The sequence below is a fragment of the Nilaparvata lugens genome, chromosome 3 (assembly GCF_014356525.2).
Source record: "Nilaparvata lugens isolate BPH chromosome 3, ASM1435652v1, whole genome shotgun sequence".
NCBI classification, from domain to species: Eukaryota; Metazoa; Arthropoda; class Insecta; order Hemiptera; family Delphacidae; genus Nilaparvata; species Nilaparvata lugens.
This window is the reverse complement of record NC_052506.1, coordinates 51354723-51367723: the sequence shown is the minus strand read 5'-3', so window position 1 is coordinate 51367723 and position 13001 is coordinate 51354723. Positions and strand designations below refer to the sequence as shown.

Below are 13001 nucleotides of genomic sequence, written 5' to 3'. Positions count from 1 at the left end.
TTGTATTCGTTAAGCAAAGAGCAAAATTACTAGCAACAAGTACAAAGAGACAAAAATGTTTTCAAAAATAATCAAGAACAGATAAACTAATGAAAGAGTTCGAGTTCATGAACGGGAATCTTCTATAACTTGGGAAAATTCAAGTCTTCGGCATTCTTTACAATATTTGAAGCTCCGCTGACATCCTTGCGAATTCGAACTCGCCCCTGTCTGTCAACCCACGCATCTATGATTCGCCCGTTCTTCTTGAGCTGCCGGGCCAAAACCAGTAGTTTCCTCCTTGTAGAAGTTAGACTTCGGTTGATGTAAATCGGACCCTGGCCGACTAGACCGTGTATCTGTCCCCTCTTGATGACCCCAAACTTCCTCCTCTGTTCCATCAATTGGTCGGCGTCGAGACGCCTGACAAATCTGACGATTATAGCCGGTGGCGGTGGAGGTAACAACGTTGTTGCTCCGTGATTTCCAATAGGCCTCCATTTCTTCACTTCCAATCTATGGCAGGCGTCCACCATATCTGGAGTTATGTTGAAACCCACCACCCTTCCCACCACAGTCACCGTCTGAAGCACATCCTCCTCCGGTTTCGCGGGAATACCTTGAATTTCGAGAGTATTTCTCCTGGAATACTGTTCATGCTCGTCCAAACGCTCCTCAGTGACCAGTAGCTTCTGACGAATCACGTCCAGTTCCTTACTCAGAGTGTTAATAAGGCCTTGCTGATTTTAGAGTAGAGATGGTTCATGTTTGTTTCACGAACTCTATAATATGTAAACTTTGTCTGTTTTATGAACTCTGTATAGTTGTTGAAGTTGAAAAATTGAGTGGTTAAAGATATACAAAGAAAGTGATCCCAGAATGAAAGAAAACAATCAGTTAGTCTATACCATAGAGAAACAATGGCATAAGGTATTGTTTCTCTATGTCTATACTAAATATTTCATATTAATAAAATCTTTAATGTTTACATTGAGGAATAATGCAGTGCCGTTGTGTCGTTTCCCTGTAGGTTCTTTAGTGAGATCCACGTTTTGAAGTCAGCATCTGATGATTAACATTGGTTTATTACTTTTCTTGTGTTGAGAAAAAGCAGATACTTCATCCTTATCTAACTCCTTTCCAAATTGTTAATAGGCGATGTAGAAATATAATGAGCTACCAGAATAAGTAATATCAGTTGAAAAATCTATTATTAAAATAATCATGCAGACATATTTCCTTAATGAATAAAATATATTTGAGCAATTCATGATTATTAACAAGAATGTACAATAATTAATATTAAATCAGATAAGACGAATACATTATTGAAAGCGGGGGAAAAGGAAACGTAGCTAGATTGATTTATGAAACAGAAACATTTGAAATAGCATAGCATGATTATGCTGTTTCGAGCCAATTAATTTAATTCAGTTGTACAATTTCAAATCATTATTTGTAGACTTATTGTTTTGAATAAAATGTTCATGACCAAAAATATTGTACTTTAATTCATTTTTCAAAGCCTTGAGAACTCACATTTACATTAGTTTGATCTAATTCAACTTTGAAACTCATAAATTTCATCTTTGGTTTACATTATCAAAAGCTATCAAAACTTATATAGCTTTGAATTCATTTTTCAAAGCCTTGAGAACTTGCCTTCCGTATACGTTTAATCTAACTCATCTTTGAAACACATATTAATATTTCATCTTTGGTTCACAGTATCAAAAGCTAAACATCTTTTGTTTGAATAATTGTTATTATTCAAAGGTGAGAAAAACGTTTTACTGTTCAGGTAACTTTACACACTTGCACTGGCAACTGAACATCTTTTTATATCTTATATATTATTTATGAAGAATGGCGATACCATATTTTAATCTATTTCTTGTTCGCTAACATACTTGGCCAAAGTGTTTGTCGGGCTTGTAGAATGAGAGCACTGAAAAATAAAAAATAAAATTATTCAAATAATATAACAAAAAGTATGATTTCCATTTTACCCTTTAGCTAATAGTCCAGGCAATGAATGCTCAAAAAAGGGTATAGAGGGAAAAGTTTGGAAGACAATTTTTGACCCCGCAGTTCTGTTTAGGGTGGTGAGGGGGTAAACATATCAAAAGTCCCCACTCCTCCCCTGTGCTAAGGGGGTGGGGGTGGTTCAAAGGTACCATTTTTTGGTTTCTCGCATATAACTCGAAAATTATGCATTTTAAAGACATGACTATTCTATAAGAAATTTGAGCTTACATAATTTCCTACAATATTGATCTAACAACTTTTTCTATATCTCTTTTACTTTTCGAGATATCCGCTCAAAAAGCTGTGACATTTTTGAAAAAAAACACAATTTCCTTTCATTTTTAGCTATTTTTGGTCTTATAACTTTTTTAATATCGTTGAGGAAAATCCATGCTGATCATGAGCTCATCAAGCATCGAATTCTCTTCAATTTGATGTATAATTTCATAAGCTTACGCACATCACCACGACTGTTGCAGCAGCTTCAGTGTTGAGTGTGAGATCTTCAGTTATACAAAAATAGACCAATTGACAAAGGAATTTGGAGAGAATGTTTTGAACACAATTTTTGACTTCGCAGCTTTGTTGGGACTAGTTAGGGGGTGAACATATCAAAAGTCCCCATCCCTACCCCTTGTGCTAGAGTAATGAAGGTGGTTTAAAAGTTGCATTTTTTAATGTTTTGCTTACACGCTCATATCTTGAGGAAAATGCGTTCAACCGACATGACTAACTATTCAAAAATAAAGCTTGATAAATCCTCTACAATATTTGTTCTGTGGAGATTTGTGATATCTCCAACAGTTTTCGAGATATACGCTCTTAAATGTGTAAAATTGTTGAAATAACAGCTTTTAAATTTATCAAGCTTTATTTTTGAATAGTTAGCCATGTCGGTTGAACGCATTTTCCTCAAGATATGAGCGTGTAAGCAAAACATTAAAAAATGCAACTTTTAAACCACCTTCATTACTCTAGCACAAGGGGTAGGGATGGGGACTTTTGATATGTTCACCCCCTAACTAGTCCCAACAAAGCTGCGAAGTCAAAAATTGTGTTTATAACATTCTCTCCAAATTCCTTTGTCAATTGGTCTATTTTTGTATAACTGAAGATCTCACACTCAACACTGAAGCTGCTGCAACAGTCGTGGTGATGTGCGTAAGCTTATGAAATTATACATCAAATTGAAGAGAATTCGATGCTTGATGAGCTCATGATCAGCATGGATTTTCCTCAACGATATTAAAAAAGTTATAAGACCAAAAATAGCTAAAAATGAAAGGAAATGTGTTTTTTTTTTTCAAAAATGTCACAGCTTTTTGAGCGGATATCTCGAAAAGTAAAAGAGATATAGAAAAAGTTGTTAGATCAATATTGTAGGAAATTATGTAAGCTTAAATTTCTTATAGAATAGTCATGTCTGTAAAATGCATAATTTTCGAGTTATATGCGAGAAACCAAAAAATGGTACCTTTGAACCACCCCCACCCCCTTAGCACAGGGGGTAGGAGTGGGGACTTTTGATATGTTTACCTCCTCACCACCCTGAACAGAACTGCGGGGCAAAAATTGTCTTCCAAACTTTTCCCTCTATAACACTTCGTTGACTGGGCTATAATTCATTAATCTCTCCAATACACACACCTACATAAGTTATAGCTTATAGGCATTGGATAGGATGATTTTAATGAGGATAAAAAAGTAACTTATTATTTAATAGAAATAATAAAATGGATAGTTTCCATCTTACTCTTTATCTCGAGTTCATTAATTTCTCCAATTCACTCACACCTACTTGAGTAGGCATTAAATAGGATGATTTCATTGACAAAAATTAAAGGAACAAAACTTGAATAATAATTCGTGATGACTGAATTTTGAATCCAAACTGTAAATTATAACATCTAAATCTATCTTGAAATTATGCATTTATTTCATGTGAATGTTGATCATCAAATAATCTAAAATTGTCCTATTTCGTTTGTCATCTATCACAATTTCTATAAAAATCGCATTATATTGATAAATTGTTTCACATGAGAGTTGGAATTTTAAAACTCCAAGAATCATGCTCAATGTACAATAAATTACAGAACAAGTGATTTTCAGAAAATTTGGATAAGCAATTCAAATGCTATTAATCACGGTTAATGTTTTTCAGAAGAAAAATGGTTCTTGTATTACATTTATACTTAGTTTCCGTAATTGAGTGATACAACTTACTTGCAAAATGTTAAATGAGAGAAAGAATAATCAAAGGTACTGTTTTAGAAATGAATAAGCAAAAATGTTACTAGAGTATTTTTTTGTAATCCGCCAAATATAAATAAATGCTAATGGCCATTACACATCATTAACGTAGCGTAGCAAGAAATACTTCTTCGGAAGACGTAGCCGTCGTATCTCCCTAATGTTGATCTACGCTATGCCGGTTTCAAATGGACAGATTGATTAACATTAGGAACGTCGGTGACGTATTCCAAGCTACGCTACGTTGGTGTAGGATGGTATAGAGAAAAATAGCGTAAGTACATATCCCATGGTATAGGGCATTTATCTCGCAACTTTTACTGTTAACTCAAGCCGATTATTGTCGATTTTTACTGTTTTGGCCGGGTGAGAGTGTATGAACGGCACAATATGAGAGACTACCAGCGTTATACAGACTGCAGCTCCACGCGAAAAGAAATACGTGGACTATCGGCTTGAGATAGTCCAACTTCTCAAGCTTCCTATACCAAAAACTTCCTATACCATGGTATATCTACTTATGCTATTGTTTCTCTATGCTTTAACTCTGTTTAAGCTACAGCTGAGCCTGAGTTTATTAGAATTAAAATCGCTTTTAAAAGGTACTTACTTCAGCTGGGATAGTTCCTGGACTACAGCTCTCAACTTTTGTTTTTCTTCTCGCATCCGTTCGATCCATTGAAGATTCTGATCTGGAATAACACTCGCTTTTTCGGCTTTCTTGGAATCATCATTGACCCACGGTATTCGAACTTTTCGAATATTCGAATCTCCTGGTTTATTTCGTAGAGTAGCATTATTATTGGTATCATTCCCAACCTTTTCATCAGCTTTCTTCTTATTTGAATATTCATTTTCTATGTTGATGAGCTGAGTGCAGGACATGTCTATTACTTCATCAAAGACATCATCATCTTCATTCCAAAGCTCACTTTTATTGTCCCCTATGTTGCTTCTACCTGCTCCCTCATTCTCATTTGCTTCATCGTCATTTTCTCCACCTACTTTATCCTTATCGCTTTCGCTGCTATTGCATTCCAAAATCTCGACTTCTTCCTTTTTCAAATTGCTTTCTTCATTCTCATCAGCTTCTCCTTCTCCTTCAACAATTGTCTCATCTTTATTCTGCTGATAATCAAAATATTCGTTGCTTGAATTCTTTTGGTATCTTTCTCTTTCTTCGTCACATGTTTCAATTGTTTGTTCGCAATATTTAATCCCTTCAGATTCTTCCTCATTTTCCTCCATTTTGTAAAAGATTTCTGGTCCTTCACATTCCTCCTTACTTTCTTCCCCGATTTCCAATTCTTTTTCATAAACGTTCTCATTGTTGATTTCGGGACGAAAACTCGTGACCACACACTTCTCACAATTTTGAGATGCCATATCAGGTTTTTGATAAGTCTCCTTTCCATTCCCCCCATATTCAATGTAATTAGAGTTCCCATCGTTTTTTTCATCAGAAGTAAGTGAATCATACACATATATTCTTATTTCTTTAATAATTTTCTCGTCTTCTGCATCTATACCTTCGTCAACCACACTATAGTCATTCCCATCTTCCAAATTATTCTCCCTCTCATGATTTTGCCTAAACTGCTGTGATGCCTCTGTTTTAGATTCCACCTGATTCAATCCCTTGTTTTTATTTTTGCTGCAATCACTCCCTGAAAATTTTAACACCTCTGTGCTATCTCGAGCTTCATTAACTATAGTACAAAATACTGGATACTTCAAATTCTCAATTAGTGTTTCTGTATAATTGACGCAACTGGAAGTCAAAAGACAATCATTATGACATTCGTCCAATTTTGCGTTGCCACTTAGATCAGGAGTAGACTTGATTTGCACCGACTCCCCACAATCAACAGTTGTCTCGAGAGTTTTCAAATCCTCATAAACAGTAACATGAGCAAGCTCAGCTGATTGATTTTTCTGGACACAGGTTTCGTTTGTAAATTGAGGAACGGGTTGAGTGTCGAATTCGTAGCTCTCCTTTGTTGGGCTGTTTGCTACACCATCTTGATATTCTTGTCCCCAGGAATTTTGAGAACCTTCCATAACTGATAATTCATTTGAATGTGTCTCTTTCAAAGGTGTGACAATGTAAGGAATTTGTTCATTTTTATCTTCTTTGAAGAGATCTAATTGTTCGGTGTCTACAAATTCATGAGATTGTGAGGAGTTACCAGCTTCTTGTTGAGAACTATAAGTATTGGAATGATCTATTTCAAGACTATGGTCACCATCGCTTTCGACTATATTAATGGCTTCCAATAGTGTTTCAAAATGGCTTCGGTGAGGACTATCATTGGATGGATCGGACTGGTTCTGATTGTCTTCCATGTGAAGAATTCCTCTATGGTATTGCGAGCAAACATTGGAAGAATCTCGGTCGACTTCTAGTGAATTCTTAACGATAATTTCATGAGAATTTCTTGACGTATTCTGATTTTTTGTGTTTGAGTTTTTACCAGAGCTGTTCTCTTTTGTTTTTGGACTACCCCCTTTAACATTGGACGGTAACTTGACGTTGAGTTCAACTTTCTTCACATTTTTACATTCTTTCAATATGCCAACCCGTTTAAAACTTTGCGAAGAGCCTTTAGATTCCTTTTGCTGAGCAGCATTTTTTAGCGGAGGAGTCCAACCCTTTGAAATTCCCACTTTACTAGGATCTTTTGACTTGTTGACTTGAGAACAGGCTGTCTCATTGGCTCCATGAATAGCTGAAGCATCTATTTTATTATCCTGAGACTTTGGTTCAAATTGAGAAAACAGAAGAGTGGGGTCTGGTTTCAACTTGAGTTTTTTCAAAGTTGATGGTCTAAGATGAGCAGGTACGCTTTGCTTTTCTGCGAAAAAATAAAAGAGAAATTAACTATTATTTTTGTATTCTTAGGTTGTAAATGAATCAGGCGATTTACTTTTATGATTGTCAACCACAATATTTCTAGCTGATTCAACTTATGAACTCTATAAATTTAAATCGCCATTGAATTCTAATTTTTTACGAATAAAACTATTTATTAGCCCTACATGAGCGAAGTTCTTCTAGACACGGTAGGTTCATTATAAAAATCTTAGAAAATTGGACTGCAATATTTCAAGAGTTTATTGTGAATTATCTGGAAGTCAGTCATATAAATCTTGGAATATAAATTACAGAATAATTATCAGTCAAAAGTCATCAATCAAAGTGATTGATTTTTAAGTGGATCACCAATAATATATTATATGCATTTCTATTTTCATGCTTCTCCAGTTCCAAGATAATTGCAATTATCTAAATTCAACTTCATTAATCATCATCATGCAAAGAACACATTTTAACTTCGATATATAATTTGAACGAACTTTGTTCTCTATTCCTTGCGGTAAGTATTCCACCTTTCTAACAAAACGTCAATACTTCAAATGTTCAAAAAATGATAGAAGTACGGTAACTACCATACAGCGAAGCTAAACTTAAAGCAATGAAATCAAGTTATTCAAGGATTTCAGAACAGACCAAACATGTTCTTTATATTGCTTTTTAAAAACTAATGTCAGCACATGCAAACGTTTTACTGTGCCAATTTTCAGTTTTTCCTTGTAGGCCTATTCAAAAAGAAAAACTATCAAGTAAAAATGGAAAAATCTTGGAGGATAACTTATTATTCAATTGATATTATTATTATGTCTGCTGGCGTTTTCCAGTCTACTAGATTGGAGAATTTTACAAAGTACTTTGTACAATTGTTTTATCATGGTTGAAAAATTGTATGATGTCTTATTGAATTTATTAAAATAGCTGCCTAATTTGAAAAAACTAAGCCTTTAAATCGTTAAAAATAAAAACTTTTCTGTAAAAGTGTAATTTTTCGAGTGATTTTGGAAAGCAAGCAGCACTTTGCGCTGCCCAAAATTACTATATCTTACAAATTATACTAATAGCCTACTTTTCTTTGAAGCGCTGTCATTTATATTCATAATGTCATCTACTGCTACTCTCTTGAATTGCGACGGTCGTGTTTGGTTACTTTTCTTTTCCATTCTCTTTTCAGAATCAAAGTCCTGTAATTAAAAAAACCCAATAATAATTGTATGAAAACCTAATATTAATTTTTATGCAGAATATTATACCGTAATATATAATTCAATATACAGAGTTATTAAAAATGATGGACTTAGTTTAAAAAATCCATAATTACCAAAGTACTAATTCAATTCAATCAATCGTTGAACTTGTTACTTACTTACTTGTTATTTCTTTTGTCTTCTCCGCAGTCTGTTTGACCGGGGAATCGTCCTTTTCGTCCCATCGTGGGGGTGTCGGTGTTCACCTTTATTTAAGGTGTGAGAAAGTGTGGTCATCAATGAATTCTGTAATGCTATAGTATGGTCTGTCCATCAGCTATTGTTTTAGGCTTCTTATGAAAGTGTTGCCATTCACTAGGGATTTTATGTTGCTAGGAAGCAGGTTAAACAGGTATGCCCCCGAATAGGCTGAAGATTTACTATACTTTTTAAGTCGATGCTGGGGGAGGGTTATGTCATCCACGTTGCGTGTTCTTATCTCGTCTTAAAGCCGGACTTTGGTTTACCACTAGGATGATGGATTCCAGGATGTATATCGAGATTACTGTGAGGATACCTGTCTGCTTAAAGAGTGGTTTACAGTGTTCTATGTAGTTTGCTCTTAGTAGGATTCGCACTGCACTCTTTTGTATCTTCAATATTCTCTAAAGATTTCCCTGTGCTGATGATCCCCATGCGACGATGTCTTAAGTGTGACATAAATAATGAATGATATGCGATTAGTGCTGTCTTCTCATCAGCAATATTTCTGATTCTGCTGATGACGTATGTAGCAGAGGAGAGTTTTTTACATAAATAGTCTGTGTGTTGCCTCCAGGACAGATGGTTGTCGATAATTACACCATTGAACTTTGTACTTTCCACTGTTTGTATATTACTGTTTTGTGGTTCATCCTGGGTTTGGTTTGTTGGGGTGAAGTTCATGTGTACTGTTTTTTCGTTATTTATGGTCAGTTTCATTTTATTGCAGATCAAGGTAGCTTCAGTAAGAGTTGATTCAACTATATTGTTTCGATTTTCCTTTCTGTTTGTGGGAAGTAGTATAGTTGTGTCGTCTGCAAATAGAGCAAACTTTTTGTTTTCTTTTAATTCATCGGGAAAATCATTTATGTATATAAGAAAGAGCAGCGGTCCCAGGATTGACCCTTGTGGTACTCCTCTTTTGACTGATCGTGCTGTTGATTTGAAAGTGATTATTTGATTTTGTCTTTGGAAATCCAGCTCTACATTTTGTTTTCTATTATGCAGGTAGTCTTCAATCCACTTAAGTGCTCTGCCTTGAATTCTCATTTTTCTTAGTTTTGTTTTGAGTAAGTTCCAATCGAGTACATCAAAAGCCTTCCAGAGATCGATAAACAGTCCTGATGCATATTTTTTATCCTCCCATATCTTACACACCTCATCACAGAGTTCGGAAATCGCTGTGGCTGTACTGTGTTTTTTTCGGAATCCATGCTGGCTCGTAGACAACAACCCATTCGTCTCCAGATATAAAATCAATTGATTGTATGCCGCCCGCTCTATAATCTTGGATACAATGGGAAGATTTGCTATGGGTCTGTAGTTTTTTGGATCAGTATGGTCACCTGTTTTCAATTTGGGGTGGATTTTGGCTATTTTTAAACTTTGTGGAAATACTGCCTGTTCAAATGATGAGCCAAACAGTCAGCCGCTCAACAGGTACTGTTGTTAAGTTAGGACATCCACATTATGACTGCTGGTAGGATGCCGAGCCCGGCGACCAGTCTGGTACGGTAGCCAAAACATGGCGGCCAAGTTTTAAAAACAGTGCGACTGTCCGCCCGGTTGGCTACGCATCCTGGCTGCCTAACTCCGTGCAAAATTACTTCAGACTTGGAGGAATTTGCGGCGCAGAGAAATGGAGGGAGATCAGCCAATTGCAGTGATTGATAGTCATAGGTGGAAGCGCAGTTGTCAATTTGTCGATTAGAGTCAGTCGAGTCTGTGATTGTAGAGAGGAAACTTCATAAGTTTAACATGAGCGCTTGAATACTCACTGGAAATAAGAGCATGCTGGCCGATACACAACGGTAACATAGCCGCCGTTGTATCCCTGTCGCTGTATGTCTTCTCTGCTGCGCATGTCCATCCCAAATCGGAAGTTAATTTGTACGGAGTATAGGCGCCCTAGCCTAATAGGGTACAATGTAGGACATTTATTGTAAAAGAACTTTGGAATTTTCTCTTTTCATTGGTATAAAGATTTATCATTTGGGATTGTATTTTTTTTAATTGGTCCATCATAATGTGATAGCTCTGTATTGGAGAGAATTGTCTCTGTTAGATTTGTGATTACCCCAGTAAGCGGAACTTTAGGACCAGGTATTTTCTGTTTTTTTCACAACTAGGAAAAAAATAAATTTTGCCACCAAGTCTGGGGTCTCTACCTCTACCCTCTAGGTACCTGTGAAGTGATTCACAAACAATAGTCGGTACTTTCAACAGATTCACACGCTTCTGTCTCAAAATGAAAACCATTCATAGATTCATTTTAGAATACTAGAAATTCTATTTTCCTGATCAAGTAGCGGAAATAATAATCTAACTTTGAGATCTGAATAAATAAATAATATTATATGAAGTATATAAAATAAATATTTATAAATAGGTGAGCAGGCCTTGAACTGACTTGCTAATTCTATGTGTTTAACGCCTTTGTGTTGGAGAACAATGTCCAACTGATGTCGGAACCATTCAGTCGCAAAAAGTGTGGGTCCCAAAGTTCCTAGCACCAGACCCCCCCCCTCTGTTGGATTTGAATAACCTACTATTCCACAGTTTTACGTTCTATCAAATGAACTATTTAAGAATTAGGGATTCACAGAACCGTATTGCTTAGAAATACGCCTGGCAAAGCGACTATGATTAGAACTCAAAATAATAATATTCTCACTGCACATTTACGGCTGTGCAACAAGCTGTAATAACATTTGAAAGTGGTAATATTTTTCGAGTTTTTTTATTTGTATAGCCTACTATCAAGCTATTAAAATTATAAAGTTTTCTCAGGATATTTTTCCGATCCTTACATTTTGAGATATGAGCGTCTCAAGTAAGTTGAGTTCAATTTTTTTGGATAGATTATATGAAATACGATGAGAGATAAATAAATTCATGGAATTTTGAGAATAAATTCATGGTATTAATGATTAAACAAAATCCCATAAAAATAACTCAAAAGTTATTCTCAGTCATTCTTTGTAAATGGAATAGCTTTAAAATTGATGGCTCTAAGATTGATTTGCAGGAAATTCTGGTTTTATTCATCAACAATATCATGAAGAATTTATCATCAAATTTCATTAATTCTTACCGAATTTGATATTAGCTGGCCCAAAATTGACAATCTTGAGAACTAAAAAGAAAAAGTACCGTACTTAATAATCGAAAAAAAATTCCTGAAAAAACAGATTTTATTTTTATAGCTTGATAGTAATACAAATAAAAAAATTGAAAAATCACAAGTTTTTTCAGTCTGTTGCACAGCCTCAACTGATAATAATACAACCTTTATTCATTTACTTAGTCTTCAGTGTAAGCTACTATAGTGAGGTCCACTTTATAATGGCATTGGATAAAGATAGGAGCTTAGCGATGCCGATTCTCTGCATTAATTAATTATATTTCTACAATTTCAAAAACATAATTGGCAACGTTGTGGACCTAGAAAAGGATAGTACTACCGGCTTTGTCAAATGATAGACAAAGATAGCAAAACCAAAGTTGAACAAATTCTGTCATTATAACGTGGACCTTACTATAACTAAAGTTAGTGTAGCCACTTACTAGCCTACATAAAGCTTCAATTACAAATAGGTATTTTAAAAACAAATAACAAGAGAGAGTTTGAAATTTTGTGTTTTTACAACTTGAACCTAATAAATATTTATATTGTAAAAACAAAAACTATAACTTATTACTTACAGCAGGTTTTTCTTTTTCAGTTCTGAACAAAACTTTTTACAAATTTCTGAACACAATAACAATAATTGTTTTTGATTTCAATTTGTGAAATATAGTAGATTATTATCTTGAGAATCAACTTTATACATTTAACCTATGCAATTAATGAATTATTAATATCAAAACAAAGTCAATAACACACATTCTTTTCAACTACCATACAATATCAGCTTTTAAAATAATTTTATAAGCTTCAAAAAATCAAAATGCAGTGATTATAATCTTGAGTTTCAAACATTGAAAAACCAAGCATGGTGCATGGAATGCAAGCGGTACAGTGCATAGACTAGAGTAGCACTCTAGAGTGACCAGAGAAATGGGATGTTTTTTCTCTGTAGAGAGTGACACATTAGTAAAAATACATTTTACGTCGTGAGGTTTGAACGTTGTGAAATACCTCCGATGATGTTTCTAAATGCAGAGCTACAACAGGTATAAAACAGAAATATCTGGTAAGGAAGCTCCACTCGCAATATTAGTAAAGCACAGGGATGGAAATTGAAGATATTAATCTGATTTTTTTTTTGCTATTAAGATCTACAACATTAGTATCAGAAGTCCTTTTACATTCCTTGCCCTATTACCATAGGTAAGGAAAAGGAAAGTATTGCTTTCCGAAAAAAATCAAGGTACCCCAATTTCTAAATTTCTATACGTTTCAAGGTCCCCTGAGTCCG

At 34.9% G+C, this 13001-nt stretch overlaps 1 protein-coding gene across 1 annotated transcript; it reads right to left on the bottom strand.

The window, feature by feature from the left end:
- Nucleotides 1-1214: 1214 nt before the first annotated feature.
- Nucleotides 1215-12575, bottom strand: LOC111054143. Its single transcript, XM_039423964.1, has 4 exons — nt 12286-12575; nt 8202-8316; nt 4871-7115; nt 1215-1927 (listed from the first exon to the last, which is right to left on the bottom strand). Exons 2-4 carry the CDS (start codon nt 8293-8295, stop codon nt 1867-1869), a joined length of 2400 nt encoding a protein of 799 aa, XP_039279898.1. The 5' UTR covers nt 8296-8316; nt 12286-12575; the 3' UTR covers nt 1215-1866.
- Between the last annotated feature and the right edge of the window lie 426 nt (nt 12576-13001).

What these genes read in the sequence shown, in the direction of transcription:
- LOC111054143 (XM_039423964.1), bottom strand. Translation starts at nt 8,295, where the DNA reads ATGGAAAAGAAAAGTAACCAAACACGACCGTCGCAATTCAAGAGAGTA. An exon ending in TGACAGCGCTTCAAAGAAAA is followed by an intron (nt 7,116 to 8,201) that starts GTAGGCTATTAG and finishes ATTTTTTCGCAG; the next exon opens with AAAAGCAAAGCGTACCTGCT. An exon ending in CAGGAACTATCCCAGCTGAA is followed by an intron (nt 1,928 to 4,870) that starts GTAAGTACCTTT and finishes TTTATTTTTCAG; the next exon opens with TGCTCTCATTCTACAAGCCC.